Source organism: Ochotona princeps, chromosome 1 (assembly GCF_030435755.1).
Source record: "Ochotona princeps isolate mOchPri1 chromosome 1, mOchPri1.hap1, whole genome shotgun sequence".
NCBI classification, from domain to species: Eukaryota; Metazoa; Chordata; class Mammalia; order Lagomorpha; family Ochotonidae; genus Ochotona; species Ochotona princeps.
The window spans coordinates 162404620-162424287 of NC_080832.1; the positions used below are offsets into that span (position 1 = coordinate 162404620).

Genomic DNA, 19668 nt, shown 5'->3' on the forward strand with positions numbered 1-19668 from the left:
TCGTGGCATGGAGTTGTAAAATATTGGTTCCAATGTCTTTCGGCATTAATCCTCAGCTAAAGAAGGAAAAGGGGCTGCTATGGGACAAACAAGGAAAGAACAATAGTAAAAAAGCTACAATGGATGCTTCTTGGAACACAGCCCTAAATCAGTGGACATAAGCAAAAACAACATGTAGATGTCTGTGTAAGGTAGGCTACTAAACAACCAAAATCATCATCATAATAATAATAATAATAAAAGAAAGCTCATTCTTTCTCTTTTTGTTAACTGTTAATGGACAAAATTACATCATAAAATTCCCAAGAAGAAATCATGCTATCACACTTTTGTTTAAGATTTATTTTACTTTTATCTGAAAGGCAGAGTTATAGAGAGTTCTTCCATCTGCTGGCTCATTCTGCCAATGGTCAAAACAGCTGGAGCTGGGTCAATCAGAAGCCAGGAGCCAAGAGCTTCTTCTGAGTCTCCCACTTGGGTGCAGGGTTCCCAAGTACTTGGACCATCCTCCACTACTTTCACACGTTAGCAGGAAGCTGGGTTGGAAGCGGAGCAGCAGAGACACCCATTTGGAATGTCTGCATTGCAGATAGCAACTCAACCCATGATGCCACAATGCCAGCCACCAGGGTGACAACTTAAACAAAACAATACTGGGACACATTCAGATTTCCCCATGCAAACATCTTGGAGGTAGCAGAAGAGAAAGGCTGTCCTCTGAATGGACTCTTCGGACTCATGCATTTCCTCTGTGGCTGACCCCTACTTCTCAGCTCCCAGCTGCCACCAGGCACTGCATAGACGATAATGATCTTCCCTTGTAAAGCATTTTGGCTTATGGGAAATGGATCTACGCTGTGCTTAGCCTTACTTCTGCCATCTCACATGTCACCATCACAGCAATCCAGCTGATCCGTGTTGTCAGCTACTTAACAGAGGAGGAAACTCCAGTTTGGGTGATTGAATAGGTCCCGTGTTGCATAACTGGCCTGCAATGACAGTACAATTCAAAGCCAGGTCCATGTATCTCCGACACCGTGAGCTTCATGCCACAGTCTGTTGCCCTTTACCATGCACTTTTGTGTGCATTTGCTCCTCGACCTTGCCCCAGAGCCCTCCAAGTAACACAGCTCTCGTCATTTGTATTGACTCTTCTGATGTTGACAGGGACAGCAGTGGCTCAGGAAATAGGATGCAAGCAGGGGCTGACACCCCTCAGCCAAGCCTGGGATAGGGGGAGGGAGCTCCAAAAGTTCTCTGTGGAAGGAAGACCCCAAAGACTCAACTTGGAAATCCTTCTGGATGCTTCAACAAGACCTAAGCCAGTGTTGTCCTGCTCAACAGGAAATTCTGAGTCCAGAAGCCCCAGACTGCCAATCCCAAGCCTTCCTCCCAAGGTGGTCATTTTGCTTCTGCAACAAAGAGCTGTATCCACTCCCCCATTCTTTCACCTTCACTGCCACTTCCCCTACTTTATTAATACAACCAGCCCCTGAGAGCCACAGAGTGAGCGAGAACAACCAAGCACAGCTCTTAAGGACACAGCCAAAACACACGTTGCCTGAGATAAAGCATGCAGGAAGAGCACCCAAACCCACATTCTTCGATGAAAAGTGAAGGGCAGCTCGTCGGAGAGAAGGCCTGAGCACAAGCAGCCTGCAGCCAGGTTACCCTGCTTCCAACAAGCTAGCCGAAGCTCTGGAATATTCACTCTGGAATCATAGAGGTTTCAAGCTGAAAACGCTCCCCAGGATGATCCAATATGATGTTCTGTGTTGAAGAGTTGTAGGAAATAATGTCCAAATAGGTTGGGTGACTTACTCAAAGCTACGTAGTTGTTCAGTAACAGGAATGTTACTGGAAGTCAAGTGGCTAAGCTCCAATTACAACCTCATACTTGTCTGCAAGGGCTCAAGTGAGCTTAGCTCCAGTTTTCCTTCTCTCTCTGGCTCTGCATGTATCTGCGCACATGCGCGCGCGCGCGCGCACACACACACACACACACACACACACACACACACACACACACAGCCTGACTCACAAGCTGCCTTCCCATCCTGTCCTCTGGATGTCCAAGCAGGAGCTTGACTTGGAGAATGTGTCCAGCTGCAGGGCTTAGCCAGAGCAACATGGCATCACAGGGAGGCCCTTGAGCCCCTAAGCTTTGCATCCAATCCTACCAGTCCACTGGCAGAGCAGAAGCTGTACTGCTCTACAGGCCCCCTAAGTGCCTGTGTGGAAGAACATTTCACCAAGGGCCCTGCGTAGTGCCTGCCTAACTGATCCTGACTCATGCCCTACAGGGAACTCTGTCCTTACTTATGAGGGTCAGAGAAGACTTTAGGGTAAAAGACAAGGAGCTTTATGGTCAGACCAACCTTGGTCATGTCTGCTCTTGACTTTGGGCAGATTGCTTATAGTATCCAGTGGTGGTTGGGTTGGGAGTGGGTGGTATCAGGAGGAATGAGGTGATAGACATTCACTGTCTGGCTGTGCCAACAAACAGAAGGTTAGCCAGGGTTGAGATCCACCTGTAGTGAGCTAATGCACCATGCCACTTCTTCCTCTCCAAAAGCTCAGCTCCAGGTTTCCTTACAATCATGCAACACAGAAGCATTGGGAGTATCTTGCCATCAACCTTCAGTTCACTTCTTCAGTATCTTTGCCAAGGGATGCTAAACCGGCAAGTCTTGTCCCAGTCAACACTCGGCATTTGAGCTCCACACCATTACTTCCCGCTGTTGCTAAGTCACCTGCTGAGCATTCTCGGCTTGTCTCACCTCACTCTGCTCTTTCTAGATTGACCACAGTGTCCTAGATGACAGTGATCAGCTCCTGTTGCAATGACAACATGTCATCAATTAGAACTCATGAGCTAGCTCTAGGACAGCTTGCCTTCTGCGCTAGCCAACCCTGGAGATGGGCCCTGACGGCTTTTCATAGACTCCCTTGACGTCACTGCTTCCCAGAAGATCAATTCAGCGAGTGGCTAATAGACAGGGAACATATGCAGACAGATTCTAGTACCCTCCTCATCACACATCCTGGGAACAAGCTCCTCTTCGGTACCCAGGTGCACAAGGCCAGACGCCACTAGCAAGAACCAAACAGATTGTTTCACAATGGCCTATGTCTCAGAACAAACTCCAAGCCTCTTCAGTATTGAGACACACACACACACACACGCAAGAATTGATGCAGACATGCAACATCCATACCAGATACTTCACCCAGCCTGGGCACCTTCAAATTCAAATGCAAATGTCCTACTTGGTAGGAGCCTATTCTTGTAATGGGTGCCACAGCCCAGTGATTCATGGCACCCCTCATGGAAAAAACACAGAGAACTGCCAAGGGTTCAACAGAGCGCAACACATGGCTCTCTATCAAGCAGTGGTCTCAAGGTAAGTGTTTCAGGGCCCAGCGTGGTGGCCTAGCGGCTAAAGTCCTCGCCTTGAACATGCCAGGATCCCATATGGGTGCCGGTTCTAGTCCCGGCAGCTCCACTTCCCATCCAGCTCCCTGCTTGTGGCCTGGGAAAGCAGTTGAGGATGGCCCAAAGCCTTGGGACCCTGCACCCGCCTGGGAGACCTAGAAAAGCTCCTGGTTCCTGGCTTTGGATCAGTTCAGCTCCAGCCATTGCGGTCACTTGGGGAGTGAACCTTCAGGCCCATTATTGCATTTCATTTTATCCTCACTGGCATTGCTATTTCTTCAATAAAAATACAGCAGAAATATTAAGCAACTGGACAGTTATGCTGCTAAAAAGAAGTAGGAGGAGAGGTGCCATGGCACATCAGGCTAAGCCTCCACCTGCAAGGTCAGCACCCCATGTAGGCCCCTGTTTGCTGCTTCACTTCTGATCCAGCTCCCTGTTGACGGCCTGGGAAAGCAGAGACGAGTGACCCATGTGCTCGGAACCCTGCACTAACATGGGAGACCTGAAAGAAGCTCCTGGCTCCTGGCTTCAGATCCACACAGCTCTGGCTAATGCAGCCATTTGGGAAGTGAACTAGTAGATGAAAGATTTCTCTTTCCATCTCTCTCTCTGTGTAACTCTGCCCTTCAAATAAAAAAACATTTTTAAAAGATAAGAAGGAGAAGAGGTAGTTGCCGGGGCTTGGCCTCAAGCATCTCAACACACTAATTCCCTCCTTGCCTTCCACTAGCTGGGCTATCTTGAACAAACTCTTTAGGCTTTCTTCAACAATTCATAAACTAATGGATCATACTGATGTCCTCAAAGGATCATTTGTGAGGACTGAACATATGAAAACACAGTGCTTCTCCCATAGTAACTACACAGTAAACCTGCTGACTGTCCTGCCATTTGTTTTCCAGCACCCTCTCCTGCCTAGGCCAGCCCATCCTCCCATCCCTCTACAAGACCCTGGAACAAAACGCAGGTGCCTCTCTATTAGCACCCCGCCCACACCCACTCATTTTTACTTAGAACAGGCTCCTTCTCTGTTGCAAAGTGAATTCTCCCTCTGTGTGGCTAAGCGTGCCTACTGTGACAACTCTTTTCTCATGCTTGAGCTTGGGTTATTATGTAGCACCTGTGTGTAGACAACTGAACACCACTGAGGGACTATCAAATAGCTCCAGTAATTTTTATGTGACCTGTAAAACTAGCAAAAGACCCAGGGCTGGCATTGTGGTGTAGCAACAAGTAAAGCTGCTGCGATCACCACCAGAATCCTAACACGGGCACCAATTCATGTCTCAACTGTCCTGGTTCCAACCCAGCTCCCTGCTGATGGCCTGGGAAATGCAGAAGATGGCGCAAGCATTCGAACCCCCGTCACCCGTGTTGAAGATGTAGATGAAGCTCCTGGCTCCAGCCTGGCCGAGTCCTGGAGAATACAGACATCTGGGGAGTAGAGCAGTAGATGAAAGATCTCACGCTCTTCTCTCCCTTCAACTTTGACTTCCAAATAAAAATCAATAAATAGCAAAAGAAAAAGAGAATGTTGAACAGAGTCCAATACCTTCTGGAGTTCACAAGATTGCAAGAGTATACCAGGCAGTCTCTCAGAATCCTTACTGCTTAAATGTGCATTAACTCCGGGCTCCCACACGCCTTCCCAAAGCCAGAGCCACGTCCACAGGAGCCATTTAACTGGGATTTAAAAGGGATGCCTTGAAGGAGGATTTAGTGGCATTTAAACCAATTAAGCCATCCTTGATCCACTGGAGATGCAGTCGTGGACAAAAGCTTTATGCTTCTGGTGGTTCAAAAATATCCCTTTTGGAGACCCTAGGAATGCACTGAAAGAACAAAGTCCCCTCTGTGACAGCCTGTGGGAGCACTCCTTCCCCAACACCCTCTTCCCTCTCCTCACGCCTGCTCTCTGGCTTTGCTCTCCAACTAAACCGCTTGCATGCAGTCCCTCCCTCAGGTTCTGTTTCCTGGGCAACCAGGCTAAGATAAGTATTCCCTGTAGTAGAATTCAGTGGCCAAAGAGGCTTTTTTTTTCAAGATTTATTTATTTTTATTTGAAAGGAAGAATAATAGCGAGAGAAGGAGACACGCAGAGAGAGGTCTTCCATTTGCTGGTTCACTCCCCAAATGGCCACAATGGCTAGAACTGGGCCAGGCCAAAGTCAGAAGCCTAGAGCTCCATCTGGGTCTCCTACGTGGATATAAGACCCAAGCATTTGGATCACCCTCTGCTACTTTCCCAGGCCATAAGTAGGGAGCTAGATAGAAAATGGAAAAGCTGTGATGGGATGCCAGCACCACACGTGGAAATTGAGCCTCCTATGCCACATGCCTACCGGTCCTGGTGACCAATTTCAAAAGCAACAAATGGGATCCTACAAAAGATGTCTCAGTTCTGCTTCTGGGTTCACGAAGGTAGGCGGCTGGTGAGAACAAGAGGGAGCATTGGGATGGACAGAATTTGAGAGTGTCCACCTGCTGTTGGAGACACTTGGTCACAATATTTGCAATTGGGCTTTCCCCTAAGCCTGGGGTGTGTGGCATCATATGTTTTCCCAAACAGTTCAGCTCTACTTCCCTCAAGAGAGGAGAACAAAGCTGAAGGGCAAGTCATATTTGGTAATAAGCCAAGACCTGGCCACATCAATGCTAAAACATTGTCACCACATCTGAGTTTAGAAGGCTGAAAGAACTTCTCTCTCTCTCCCTCTCTCTCTCTCAATGTAGTTTCCTGAAAGCTGACCAAAAATCTCATGCTGAACAAGCATTGCGACTCTGAGAGGAGAAAACTGCCCTGGAAAGTAACCCGGAACATGGTGGGGAAAGAAATGCAACACTTCAAAAATAAACAGCATAGAGCTGGAGAAACCAATATTGCACCTTACCAAATACACAAAAGATCCTGGGAACATTCCAGAAGAACAAGGGTTACCTGCAGATTAGTCTAAAGAACCAGGCAGATGTCCTGCCTAGCTCAGAGCTGCTCTGGGAAACACGCCTACACAAAGGACTTTATCAAGCATACCAGTAACAATCAAAGACAGACACCAGGATTTCTGAGACCTTCCAGAGAAACAGGATGTACCCCTCCTAAAGTCACTGCAGGAACTACACCAAAAGTTGTCAGCAAAGCAAACTCGAGGACTTCTTCTGCACAGAGAAGGTGAGCAGGAGACTGGGGCGATATCCCACTACATCCCAGGGCGTGCGGCACAGGCATGACCTCCATGTAGACTAGAAGCAAGGGGTCAGGGCTGACCAGGCTCCCCCAAGTCTCTGACTTCTTCCACACCTCTTCAGACCTTACCAAAGAAGGCCAACACTCTCCAAGAAAAATCCCTGAGGAAGAAAAAGTCGAAGGGCAGCCAAAAGAGGGCTTTGGGTCTATGACTAAAAGAGCTAGAATAGACACATCTGGCTACAAAATTCTGTGTTCTGTTCCTCAAAGAAGTCACTGCCATAAGCTGGCATGAAGGGAAATACAAGGGTCACTTAGTGCCCACCGACAATTGTTCCAGCACATCTGAGGACACTACAAATGCTGGCCATTCAAGTCTCTTACCTAAACGCTCTGGTGTTCACACAGAACACATGTACATCCACCCCATAGTTGAAGATACTTCAACAAGTTTGTGGAAATGCATATTGTGAAAAAACTATTCAGTGATTTCAAAGACATTTTACACCCGTTTTTCCATTAGTTTATTTTGCAGGCAGAGGGAGGGAAAGAGACAGACTACGAGAGACAGCCCCCATCTTTTGTTCAATGCCCTACCACCACCACCACCAATGCCTACAGCAATGGTTGGGGCTGGTGCAGTGCAGAAACCAGGAAGGGGGAACTAACCAGCGCTGCTCCGTGGGTGGCAGCGACCCAACTACCTGAGCCATCAGCAGGAGGACCTGGGGGGACCTGCATCAGCAGGAGGACCTGGGGGGACCTGCATCAGCAGGAGCTGGAGCTCAAACTCAGGACTGCAGCTGACATCTTGGAGTAAAACTCCACCCCTAGATTTAATTATCCTTCTATGAATATTTTTAAGTACCCTCATATTTTATTTATTTACTTGAAAGTCAGAATTACAAAAGGGAGTGAGAAAGAGAGAGAGAGATCTTCCTTCTACTAGTTCATTCCCCAACGGCCTTTACAGCCAGAGCTGGGCCATTAGAAGCCAAGAACCAAAAGCGTCTTCCAGATCTCCCATGCGGATGCAGTGCTCCGGGCACTTGGTTCATCTTCCATTGCTTTCCAAGGTGCATTAGCAGGGAGCTGTATTGAAAGCGGAGCCACCAAGACCGGAACCAGCACCTAGGTGGGTTACCGACGCTGTGGGGAGAGGTTCCCCCTGCTATGCTACAGCGCCAGTCCCAGCACCCTCATATTTTAAATCCTCCCTGCGTTACTTGTAATGCCTCACACAACATAAATACTGTAAATGATCACCACACTGTGTTATTACAAGCACCAAGTCTCTGTGCAGGTTTAGTGCATACGCATTTAGTTTTTGAAGATGTGCAACCAGCAGATACAGAAAGAATGATGGTTTATATACAAATTTAGTTTACAAATAGCTTTTCATACCCTTGAATTCCACCCACAGAAGCATCACTGTCTTACAACTAACGTGGAAAGCCATCCTTGCCTCCTTGCAGGAGACCTGAGGGTACCTCCCTCCTGATGCACCAGGCCAGCCAGTCTCAGAGCATCACCTGCAAGTTCACAATCAGGATGGATCACGCGGGCTGGCCTTCCCACTGGTCAAAGCTGAACAACTCTTTCTCTCTCTAGTTGCTTCAGTTTATCCTCATTGCTGATCTTCCGGCAGTAAGCACATAGTTAGAAATCGTAGTGCTATTTGCATAGTCTAGAAGCTCACACAGCTGAGGCCTGGCCTGCAGAAGATCAGCCTGCAGGACCCCTCTCTCCTGGTGTAACCATGAGCATGAGAGGAAGGCTTGCTTTCGGGGTGCAGGAGTGCTGACACCCACGCCTAAGGTTCCTTGGGAACGGCAACTCTCTCCATGAAGCAGAAAGGACAATTTCAGAACAAGAGTTTTTAAGGGGAAAGAAAGATTAAAAAGTTTTCAGAGCAGTGCTGTGACCTACCAATCTAAGCCCCGCCTGCCATGCCTGCATCCATGTGGGCACTGGTTGGAGTCCTGGCTCTCCACTTCTGATCCAGCTCCCTTTGTATGATCTGAGCAAGCAAGAAAGACTGGCTCAAGTCCTTGGGCCCCTGCGCCCGTGTGGCAGACCTGGGAGGCCCTCATCCCGACTTCAGTCTAGCCCTGTCCCAGCCATTGCCCCATTTGGGGAGTGAACTAGTGGATGAAAGATCTCTCTCTCTCTCTCTCTCTCTCTCTCTCTCTCTCTTTTCCCCTTTCTCCCTCCTTCCACCTGTCTCTGAGTAACTCTTCCTTTCCAATAAATAAAACATCTAAAATAAAATGGTAGAAGTCACTACGTAATGACCTGGAGGAGGCCATAGATTCAGGAATTAGTGGGTTCCTTTACCAAGGGTGCAGAACCTCTTTTTTCCTGCCAGAGTCATGTAAATACACAGTGCAGATATTTGCAACATCATTCTTGGGCCATACAAAATGATCAACCTAAAAATCAGCCTGCCACAGACGTATTGAATTCTGCGTGCCACCTCTGCGGCTGCCTCGGCCGGGCCAGCCGGAAAGTTCCATCAGCCTTGGGTGGCTGCCTGCCAGCCACTCCCACCGCTGTTTTAAATGGGAGTGTGCGGTGGCTTGCACTCTGTTCCTTCGCCCCCATCTTTCGGAGGTTGAAGCCCTAACCCTTGGTGCCTCAGAAGGTGACTCTATTATAGAGACCGTCCTTAAAGATGTTATTCCATTAAACAAGGTGCCCTTCAAAGAGGCAGGAAATGTGGACATCTGGAGAGGGCAAGAGTGCGTGACATACCGTGAAGACCAAGCCGAGGGCACGGGAGCAGACAGCCCTGATCAAGCTCAGGAGGAAACAGCCTGAACAATTTTATTTTATACATAGATAGATAGATAGATAGATAGATAGATAGATAGATAGATATACATATACATATATATATATATTAATTTTAATGCATTCAAAAGGGAGACTTACAAAAAGAGGGAGAGACAGAGAAAGAGGTCTTCCATCCCCTGGCTCATCTCCCAAACGGCTGCAATCCCTGGAGCTGAGTGAATCTGAAGCCAGGAGCCAGGAGCCAGGAGCTTCTTTTGGGTCTCCAACACAGGTTCAGGAGCCCAAGCACTTGGTTCCTAATCTGCTGCTTTCCCAGGTGCTTCAGCAGGGAGTTGGACCAGAAGTGGAGCAGCTGGGACACACTGGTGCCCATATGGGATGCTGGCGCTGCGGGCAGCAGCCTGACCCCTAAGCCACAGTGCTGGCCCTGCCATATTCTTTGTCTTGAAAAAGCAAATTTTGTTGCTCAGGCCTCCTGGTCCATGACACTGTGTACAGCAGCCCTAGCAAACTAACAAATGGGTGACTCTCAAACTTTTACCAGTTATTACAAGATAGAAAAGGGACAAGATGGAGGAAACAGAAATGTTTTAAATTCCAAGATTATGCCTCAAGTTATAACTGTGACTTCAAAGACCAGGTCAACCTTACATAATTATTAAATAAATGAAGGTCCTAAAAAGCAAAATGCATCAAATGGTGGTAACTGAAGAGCACCTTAATGGTTTCACCACTAAAGTCATCCTGAATTACTTTAAAATTTGGTCACTCAGCTACCTAGTAGGAAGGTAGCCGGAAATAAGTCCTATGGTTAAAAAAAAAAAAAAAAAAAAAAAAATCACCCCTCTCCAAAAAAAAATCCAGTAAGGTTCAAATGGTTTTTAGTTATCATGCTGTTACTAATAAACTTAGAACTGATATTCTGACACAAAGATTGAAATACATAAAAACGAATAGGGTCGATAAAACAGGGAAGTAATCATACTTATGGGAGATGCTTATGGCATTAGAATAAAATGAATAATACTTATGGCATTAGAAAAAAATGAAAGAAATTAAAGTTTCAAAAGCAGAAAACCTTATGACTTCTTGAATTGGAAATATCATGTGCTTTCCTTAAAACTGTGTTTTCTTCCCAGCACACTGCCCACTCTAGAGACCTGCAATTGACAACCAACCCCAGGGCCATGACTTTGGTCTCGCAGAACTGTTGCTCTCTGTAAAGGTGCAGGCCTTGGTGCCAGCATCATGGCACAAAAGGTGAAGCTGCTGCCTATACTGCCAGCATCCCATGTGGGAGCAGGTGCCAGTCCCAGCTACTCCACTTCTGATCCAGCTCCCTGGGAAGGTCTGGGAAGGCAGAGGAAAATGTTGCAAGTCCTTGGGCCCCAGCACCCATGTGGGAGACCCAAAGGAAGCTCTTGGCTTCAGCCTAGACTAGCCATCTGAGAAGCAAACCAGCAGATGAAAGGGTGTGTGTGTGTGTGTGTCTGTCTGCCTTTCAAATCAATAAGCAATTTTTTAAAAAGGCACAGCTCTTCTTGAGTAGAGAGATACTTCCAGGCTGAGGTAAGCAATGTGAAGTAAGCTTGAGTGTCTTGTCATACTTCAAAACCGGGAGCCTGTGACTAGAGTTAGCCCTGCAAATGCACTAAGATCCCATTAGTTCAGCTGTGACATTTCTAGGAAAGGGGCTGGGGTGGGGAGAGAAGGTCTATGTTGCTGTTGGCACATATGTATATCCTTTGGAGGGTTCTAGGAGGACCACCAAACTGGCTTGAAGCCAAACTGTTTCTGTACAAACTCTATTTCCAGGAAAAGAATAGCTGACATGCCAAAGCTTCCCTTCTTAGAAATATTATCAGGGCCAGCAAGCTAATCTTCTGCCTGCAGTGCCAGCATCCCATATAACCACCAGGTGTTTCCAATTCAGCTCCTTGCTTATGGCCTGAGAAAGCAGCAGAGGCTGTTACAAACCCTTGGGCCCCTGTGCCCACTGAAAGATCTGGAAGAGATTCCCTACTCTTGGCTTAAAACTAGCTCAGCTCTGGTCATTGAAGCCACTTGCAGAGTGTACCAGCAGATGAAAAAGATAACTCTCTCTCTCCCTCTCTCTCACTCACTCACTCTCTCCTATCTCTGTAACTCTTTCAAATAATAATAGAATAACTCTTTTTAAATACAGGAGTTGTGGAATGATAATGCTATGTGCCTGAAGCCCCTGCTGGAGTAAGGACTACAAGACAATCTTCATTAGCAGGAATCCAAGCCGTGAAAAGCTGCTAGGGAAATAAGCTGTAATAGGCAAGTTGGGCTCAAACTCACAGTCGCTGTTCAATCTCAAGTTATCTCAGAGAGGAGCACCATGGTACCTGGGAAACTTATATCCCATATCAGAGTTAAGTCTGTCTTTTCTGCTTCTGATCCAACCCCTCACTAATACATCCTGGAAAACATGATGATGACCCCTGTCACTCACACTAAAGACCTAGATGGAGTGCTTGGCTCCTGGCTTTGACCTGGCCCAGCACTGGCTACTGCAGGCATTTGCAAGGTAAACCTACAGATGGGCGTTTCTCTCTCTCTCTCTCTCTCTCTCTCTCTCTCTCTCTCTCTCTCTCTTTCTGTGCCTTCCAAATACATAAATACATACATCTAATTTTAAATAGATGGACAGATAGGTAATTGTCTTCACAGTTCATCGTAACCTTTCCAATACTATGTGCTATGCAAAGTTTTTTTAAAGTTTGCATTTATTTTTTCTTGTATGTATTATCTTTCATCCACTGGTTCACTCTCCAAATGGCCAGAATGGTTGGAGCTGATCTGGTGTGAAGTTATTCACCAGGAGTTCTTCCAGGTCTCCCACATGGGATTAGGCGCCCACGCCCTTTGGGACACTCTCTGCTACATCCCCAAGCACATTAGCAGGGAACCAGATCAGAAGTGGAGCAGCCAGGATCCGAAACAGTGCCCAGACAACATGCCAGTACTTCTGCCAGAAGCTCAACCTAATATGCCGAAACATCAGGCCCTTCTGCTTTGTGGATTTTACCACTGCTGGGTAACTCCACTTCTGACTTTTTCTTTCAGGAATATTGTCTAAGGCATTGTCCACAGACTAGAATTGAATGGCCCCAGAAGTTTTCCTATTGCTCTAAGGTGGTTTCTCCTTTCCCCAAGTTTTCCAAGTTTTCGCATGAAAACCCTGCTTGGCTGACGGGTGCCAAGGAATTCATCCATCCAAGCTTTCAGTCTCTTCCTCCAAACTGACCTCCCTAAGTATGAAAGGCAATGGGAGAAACATGCAAGAAGGGCCTAGAACCTAGCGGGTCAATCTTCAAAATCTTTCAAATGTAACAATTTTTATTTAACATTTTTCTCAAAAAAAAAAAATACTGAGGGCCAGTAACTTGCCTGGTAGAGTAGGAATACATACACAAGGTTATGTCTCCAACCCAGGGCTTCCCAAACAACAGCATGCCTTCTCTGAAGTTAAGTGAGAAAGTTCACACCATGTCCACCCCACAGGCACAAACCTAGACTGAACGTGCAGGTACAATGGGACAGATGTACCAACCAAGACAATGACCTAAGACCCTTCCCCAATTCCCCGGTAATCCCTACAGGCTATATTTTGTTTTCCTGTACATCTTGGCATTTGTATATCCAAGGATGCTAGCTACACCTCCTTTGCACAGACTTATGCAACACTGTGTTCATCGTGGCCTCTCTGACGGTGCCAAGGAAAGACAACCTCCTTCCCTTGAAAAGCATCAGCCAGGGTCTGATTCTCAACTCAAGAAGAGGGCAGTGGCAGACTCATGCTGAATTTTCCTTTCACTTTTACAGCTTGGGTTTTGAAGAACTTCCTGTGTCACAGGGAAACTATACAAACTCCAGCAAACACTCCAAGCTTCGGGGAGGGGGTTCTAAGAGGACTCTCTCTGTATCAGTGCTGTTGATCCTCAGGAGTCCTCTCCAATATCCCACGGGCAGTGCTGGAGTGAGAGGGTGTGAGGAGCCAGGACCTCCGGCCCCTCCTGTGCAGCGGATGAGTGGGCAGTTTGCACAATTTGCATCCTCACATCTCCTCCCAGCCGTCTTCAACTCATCCTTAGCTACCCTCTCTCCTCTCCACTGTGACTAGGCCTGGTTCCCTGCAACTTGGCACTGCCCACTTGGAAAAAGCATTCATCCAGCTCAATGAATCTGTTGTTCACTGGCCTTTCGAGGAGCTTCTTGCCAGTTCCATGGTTCCTGGGCCATCTAATCAGGAACTCCCAGCCTGATCCTGAAATCCTCCCACTGAACCATTCCTATGGGACTGGAGACCCAGCAGGAGACCATTTGAACAAAAGGGCCTAGTCCCATTAAATGCAGTTCAGGAGAGAAACGAAAATGTCAAATTGTGAAAGTGCATGGGCTTCAGGTAACGGTTTCCATGCACACCTCACTCTGCAGGATGGCTTCCTGGCACTCATCAGGTGCAAAACAATGAGCCAAACTACAAAGATTTGGCTTAGAACCTAGCGCTTTTTCTTCCCACATATTTTTTCACTAAGAGAAAAGGGCCAAGAGGAAACCAGGCTTTATCTTCTGTAAAGAACTCCCACTGGCCCCAAGTCAAGCGCCCTCAGCACCCCAAAAGAGGTTACATGGATTCACACATACCTAGGACCCGGGACCTCAAAATGAGCACAGTGTGGTTGAAAGCAAAGAGAGCGAGAGCGAGAGAGAGAGAGAGAGAGCTGGGCACGTCCCAAACAGCTACAAGACACAAGGCAGGAACTCTGTCCTGGTCTCCAAGTGGGTGGCAGGAACCCAAGGACTTGGGCTCTCTTCTGCTACTCTCCCAGGTGCACTCTCCGGGAGAGTTGGAAGCAGAGCAGCTGGGGCTTGCACTGGCACTTCAAGATGGGGCACCAGCATGACCCAGCTCTGGCTTCACCTGCTGCACTGAGGGTTCCCCAGACAGTGATGTAGACAGTGAGTGCCCTTCCCCACCCACACCTGCTTTCTCTTCTGTCTGTCAAAGCAAATGATTTCCTGGCTGTCCAACAATGGCTGGAAAACATGATGCCAACATTAGCCTCAGAGGGAAAGAGCAATTTTTATTTCGGATTTTGGCTGGAAACAAGTAGTAATGATATCAGTCAGGGGTGTACCCATGTGGCAAGGGCAGGGAGGGGGATATAGAGCCAGGAGCAAAAAAAGGCCAGAACCAGGCCAAAGTCTTCACTTTGCACGTGCTGGGATCTCATATGGGTGCAGGTTCTGATCCCAGTGGCTCCACTTCCCATCCCGCTCCCTACTTGTGGCCTGGGAAAGCAGTCGAGGATGACCCAAAGTCTTGAGACCGTGCACCCATGTGGGAGACCCAGAAGAAGCTCCTGGCTCCTGATTCCTGGCTTTGGATCAGCTCAGCTCCAGCCATTGCAGCCACTTGGAGAATGAATCAGCGCACAGAAGATCTTCCTCTCTGTCTCTCCTCCTCTCTGTATATCTGCCTTTCTAATAAAAAATAAATAATCTTCAACAAAAATGAAAGGCCAGAACTCCCTTGCATCCTGCACCCTGACGCAGATCTCCTGTTGTGAGTGGCCTACCTCCTGCCCTCTTTCCTGAAGTCCTCTTAGTGCCTCCTAGCCCCCACCTGCCAAAGTGAAAACACAGACATTGCTCCTACTAAGAAGTGCCCCAATTCCTCCCCCCACTGGCTTATCCCAACACATTCCCCCAGCTCCAAACCCACAGTCCTCACAGCAGCCTCCCTGGTAGGCACGACAGACCTGGTTTTGCTTGAGGTCCTGGTGAAGAGGGGTCCCCCTACAGCTGGGGGAGGGTAGGGCTGCAGAGAGTTGGTGGGACTACACAAGTGAGCTGGGGTCCCTTCCCTGGCTCTCCTCAGATCAGCGCCTCCACCTGCAAACGCCACTGGCATCCAATGTGGGTGCTGGGTTGAGTCCCAGCTGCTCCACTTCCTATCCAGCTCCCTGCTCATACACATGGGAAAGCAACGGAGGGTAGCCCAGGTGTATGGGACCCTGCACCAACGTACAAGACCCAGACGAAACTCCTGGCTCCTGACTTCAAACCAGCCCAGCTCTGGCTAATGCAACCATTTGGGAAGTGAACCAACAGATGGAAGGGGTATGTGTGTGCATGTGTGTGTGTCCTTTCCTCTATTTCTGTTAGCACTTTCAAAGAAGTAAATAAATCTTTCCCATAAAGAAGAAGCGGAGGAGGAGGCTCACTAGCTCACCACCACTTCCTGATCCTGGGCACCGGATGAGCAGCTGTCATGGCCACAGGTAGGCTGATTCCCCGCCAAGGCAGCTGACCCCCGAGGAGAAGCCCTTCCCCACTGGCTCTCAATCCCACACAGCTAATCAGCCCAAAGTCTAACCTCAGAGTGAGATCATCCCCTCAGACACAAAAAATAACAGATCCGTCGATGGGTCTGTCACGGTCCCCACCCCATTCTGTATGTCTTGAAACACCGCGGAGTAAAGATAAGAGACAATTGTGTGTAAGCTCTGCACAAACGGTGGAAAGCAAGCCAATAAACATCAAAGATGAGCTCCCAGGGCCTCGCAGCCGCGACGCTGTTTCTAACAAAGACAGGAAAAAGAAGCAAACTTCTTCAGTAAAGGGGTAGGGCGAATGGAGTAATTTACAAGTGCACCCTCGCCGGGGGCGCCCTGGCGTGAAGCAGCGATCCCTCGACAGACATTAGGCGGGTGCGCGCTGAGGAAGGAAACCCCCCTCCCCTCTCCGCAGCGCGCGCCACTTTCGCGACCTCCGACACCGGTGCCTCTGTGAAGCCCTGGCTTTTGGACGCCGGTCCAAAAGGGAAAGGATGGGAAAGAGGACAGAGCCTAGGCGGTGCGCTCTCGGTGCCCGTCCCGGGGAACACGCGCTTCGCGGCGTTCCTGCTGGGGAGTCAGAAACGGGTATTCCGAGGCTGAAACTCCCGCTGGCCCTGAAGCCTTCCTCCAGAGCCTCGGGGTGTATGCAGCACCCCGCGCCAGGCACCCAATAAGCGGGTGCTTGCCTCCCCCTTCCCCTAGGAGCTATCAGACAGGTGCAAAGGAAAGGAAAGTGAAAGTTGGGATGCCGCTGAGTGAGCTAGAATTAAGGTGAGCTACAAAGGCTCAAGTTCAGCCTTTTATTCATTCAAAGAAAAAACAAAAAGACAAAGAATAGACCCTGAAAGGGAAATCACGGGGAGGGGCGCCCAGCTCCGTGGCTCCCCGAGAGGGGTCACCGCCAAGCACATCCCCCGCGATTTCTGCTGTTCGCCACCTTGGTCACGAGAGGGGCAGGAGACCAGGAGGGGTTCCTTCCCCGCCGAGTAGCGCTGTTTCCACGCCGATGCACCCCGCGGAGGCCCGCAGGCCAGAACAGATCCCCGCCACTCCCCGCCGGCCCCCAGTGCGCGCCGGGGGCACAGCCCTTCCAGGTGTGTCCGCCCGCCAAGTCGCCGCCTGGAATTCCGGGGCGCAGGGGACCCCTCCTAGGCGGGGCGCTCACACCTGAGCGGCGGGAGCCGTGGGGCGGGGCGACACGCGCGCGCACACGCAAACTCCCGGCCGCGCGCGTACACACACACACACACACACACACACACACACACACACACGTATCCTGGCGCGCGCGCGCGCTCCTCATTGGCGGGAGCGGCAGGGCGGAGCGGGCCGGACCCAAAACAAACAACCTGCCGCGCCGCCGCGTGGCCTCGGCCTGGGGAGCGCCCGCGCGGGCAGCCACGGCCACCTCGGCCACCTCGGTCCTCCCCGCCCAGGCCCCGCCCCCGCGCTGCGGCCGCAGGGTTAAATTGGGCCGGGCCGAAGGTGGAGGCGACACGCAGCCGCGGCCGGGCCCCGCGCGGGGATGCTGCCCGGGAAGCCGAGGGCGGGAAGGCGGCTGCGGGCACAGCAGCAGCAGCCTCGAGGATTCAGCTGCGAGGGTGCTCAAGGTTAAGGACGTCGGTCTTTCCCGCCAAAAAGACGGCTGCGCGCCCCGTTTCCCGCACCGTATCCGTGCCCCGCCAAGGACTTGGCGGCGCCAGGCTCAGAGACCTCAGGTTTAGATTGCCCCGTGCTCCTGGGCTCGTGAACGGAGCGCAGATGGGCGCGCAACCTCCCTCCGCCAGGAACTGCTTCTAAAGCCGGCGCCAAGGGTGGCCCCGCAACCGCCCACCGCATGCATTTCACCCCAAACTGAACGGAAGACAGCGCCCACCGGCTGCTCCCTCTCCGCCCTTCAGAGTGAGCCCGACGCACGCCCAACCTCCAGCGCGGCAGAGGAGCCTACCACAGAAAAGTGACTCTCGGAAGGGGAAGGAGTGAGAGACTTGGGGCTGCGGGACCCGCCACCGCCGTCACCTCTGTCCCCCACCACTACCACCGGCGGGGGTCCGAGCGCGCGAACATGAAGCTGGAGGTGTTCGCCCCGCGCGCGGCCCACGGGGACAACAAGCCCGGCGGTGACCTAGAGGGCGCGGGCGGCAGCGACGCGCCGTCCCCACTGTCGTCGGCGGCCGGCGACGACTCTCTCGGCTCGGATGGCGACTGCGCTGCCAACAGCCCGGCAGCGGGCGGCGAGAACCTGGCGGGAAGCAGCGAGCGCCAGGGCAGCGCGAGCGGGGAGCCGGACTCCGAGGACCAGAGCGCGGCGGCGGCCGGGGCAGGGGGCTCCGAGGCCGGCGCCGCGGGGACCGGCGCGGGCGGCGCGGGAAGTGGCGAGGGCGCGCGCGGCAAGCCCTACACGAGGCGGCCCAAGCCCCCGTACTCGTACATCGCGCTTATCGCCATGGCCATCCGCGACTCTGCCGGCGGGCGCCTGACCCTGGCCGAGATCAACGAGTACCTCATGGGCAAGTTCCCTTTCTTCCGCGGCAGCTACACCGGCTGGCGCAACTCGGTGCGCCACAACCTGTCGCTCAACGACTGCTTCGTTAAGGTGCTGCGCGACCCCTCGCGGCCTTGGGGCAAGGACAACTACTGGATGCTCAACCCCAACAGCGAGTACACCTTTGCCGACGGGGTCTTCCGCCGCCGCCGCAAGCGGCTCAGCCAGCGGGCCCCGGCGCCGGCGCCAACCCTGCGGCCGGAGGAGGCCCCCGCCGCCCCGGCATCGCCCCGCGTGCGTTCTCCCGCCCGCGCGGAGGGGCGCGCCAGCCCCGCGGCCAAGTTCTCCAGCTCTTTCGCCATCGACAGCATCCTAAGCAAGCCCTTCCGCAGCCGCCGCGACCGGGACGAGGCCGCGGCCCCCGGGGCGCCCCTGCCGTGGGGCGCCACCGCCGCCGGGGCGTCCTGTCAGCCTCTGCCCGCCTACCCCGCGCTGCTGCCCGCCGCGCCCGCCGGGGCCCTGTTGCCGCTGTGCGCCTACGGCGCGGCCGAGCCCACGCTGCTGGGCGCTCGCGGGACCGAGCCGCCGCCGCCCGCGCCTCACCTCCTGCTCGCGCCCCTGTCCGCGCCCGCCAAGCCGTTCCGAGGAGGCCCCGCGGCCGGCGCCGGTGGCGGCGGCGGCAGCGGCGCGCACCTGTACTGCCCCCTGCGGCTGCCCGCGGCCCTACAGGCGGCCTCGGCCTGCGGGCCCGGCCCGCACCTGCCCTACCAAGTGGAAACGCTCCTGGCCTGAGGAAGCCGCGGAGTCCCGCAGAGGGAGAGGAGGAGGAGGAGGGGACGCAGGTTCTTTGGGCCGTGCACTTTCCACCCAGAGAAAAAGAGACTTAAAAAAAAGAAAAAGAAATTCTCCATCAGTTGTGCCTTAAAGCTAAAGCGTTTGGACCCAAGGGTTTTCTCTAGGTCCAGAATATTGTCTTTTTATACATTTACTGAGGACCAAAGCAATTCTTAGTTTCTTGGCCTAGCCTGCCCCTTCCTTTTTGAAAACCCTTCCTTCTCCTCACTACCTACTTTCCTCCCCCTCCTCACCCCTTTCATTGGCTGTCCCCCCCACACCCCACCCCACTGCCCTTTTGAAAACATCAGGGAACCATTGGTAACCCAATGCTATGACTACTGCTTGGGGTCTCTGGGACTCCTCTCCGTGTAGGTATGCGGCATTTACAGGGACGACAAAGTGAGACAGAGCTACCCTGGCGAGCAAAAAGGCTTCACTGTGCCAAAAAGAGAGAGGGGGTGGGGGTGGGGAAAAGCTGGGTTTTGTAATTAAATTATTTATATATTTTTGAAACAGAATCGCAAATGTTGCAGGCAACGGGTTACAGCTTTATGAG

At 51.4% G+C, this 19668-nt stretch overlaps 1 protein-coding gene across 1 annotated transcript; it reads left to right on the top strand.

The window, feature by feature from the left end:
- Positions 1-17155: 17155 nt before the first annotated feature.
- FOXQ1 (forkhead box Q1) lies at positions 17156-19316 on the top strand. Its single transcript, XM_058672588.1, has one exon. The coding sequence runs from the start codon at positions 17856-17858 to the stop codon at positions 19065-19067; it is 1212 nt and encodes a 403-aa protein (XP_058528571.1). The 5' UTR covers positions 17156-17855; the 3' UTR covers positions 19068-19316.
- The last annotated feature ends 352 nt before the right edge of the window (positions 19317-19668 follow it).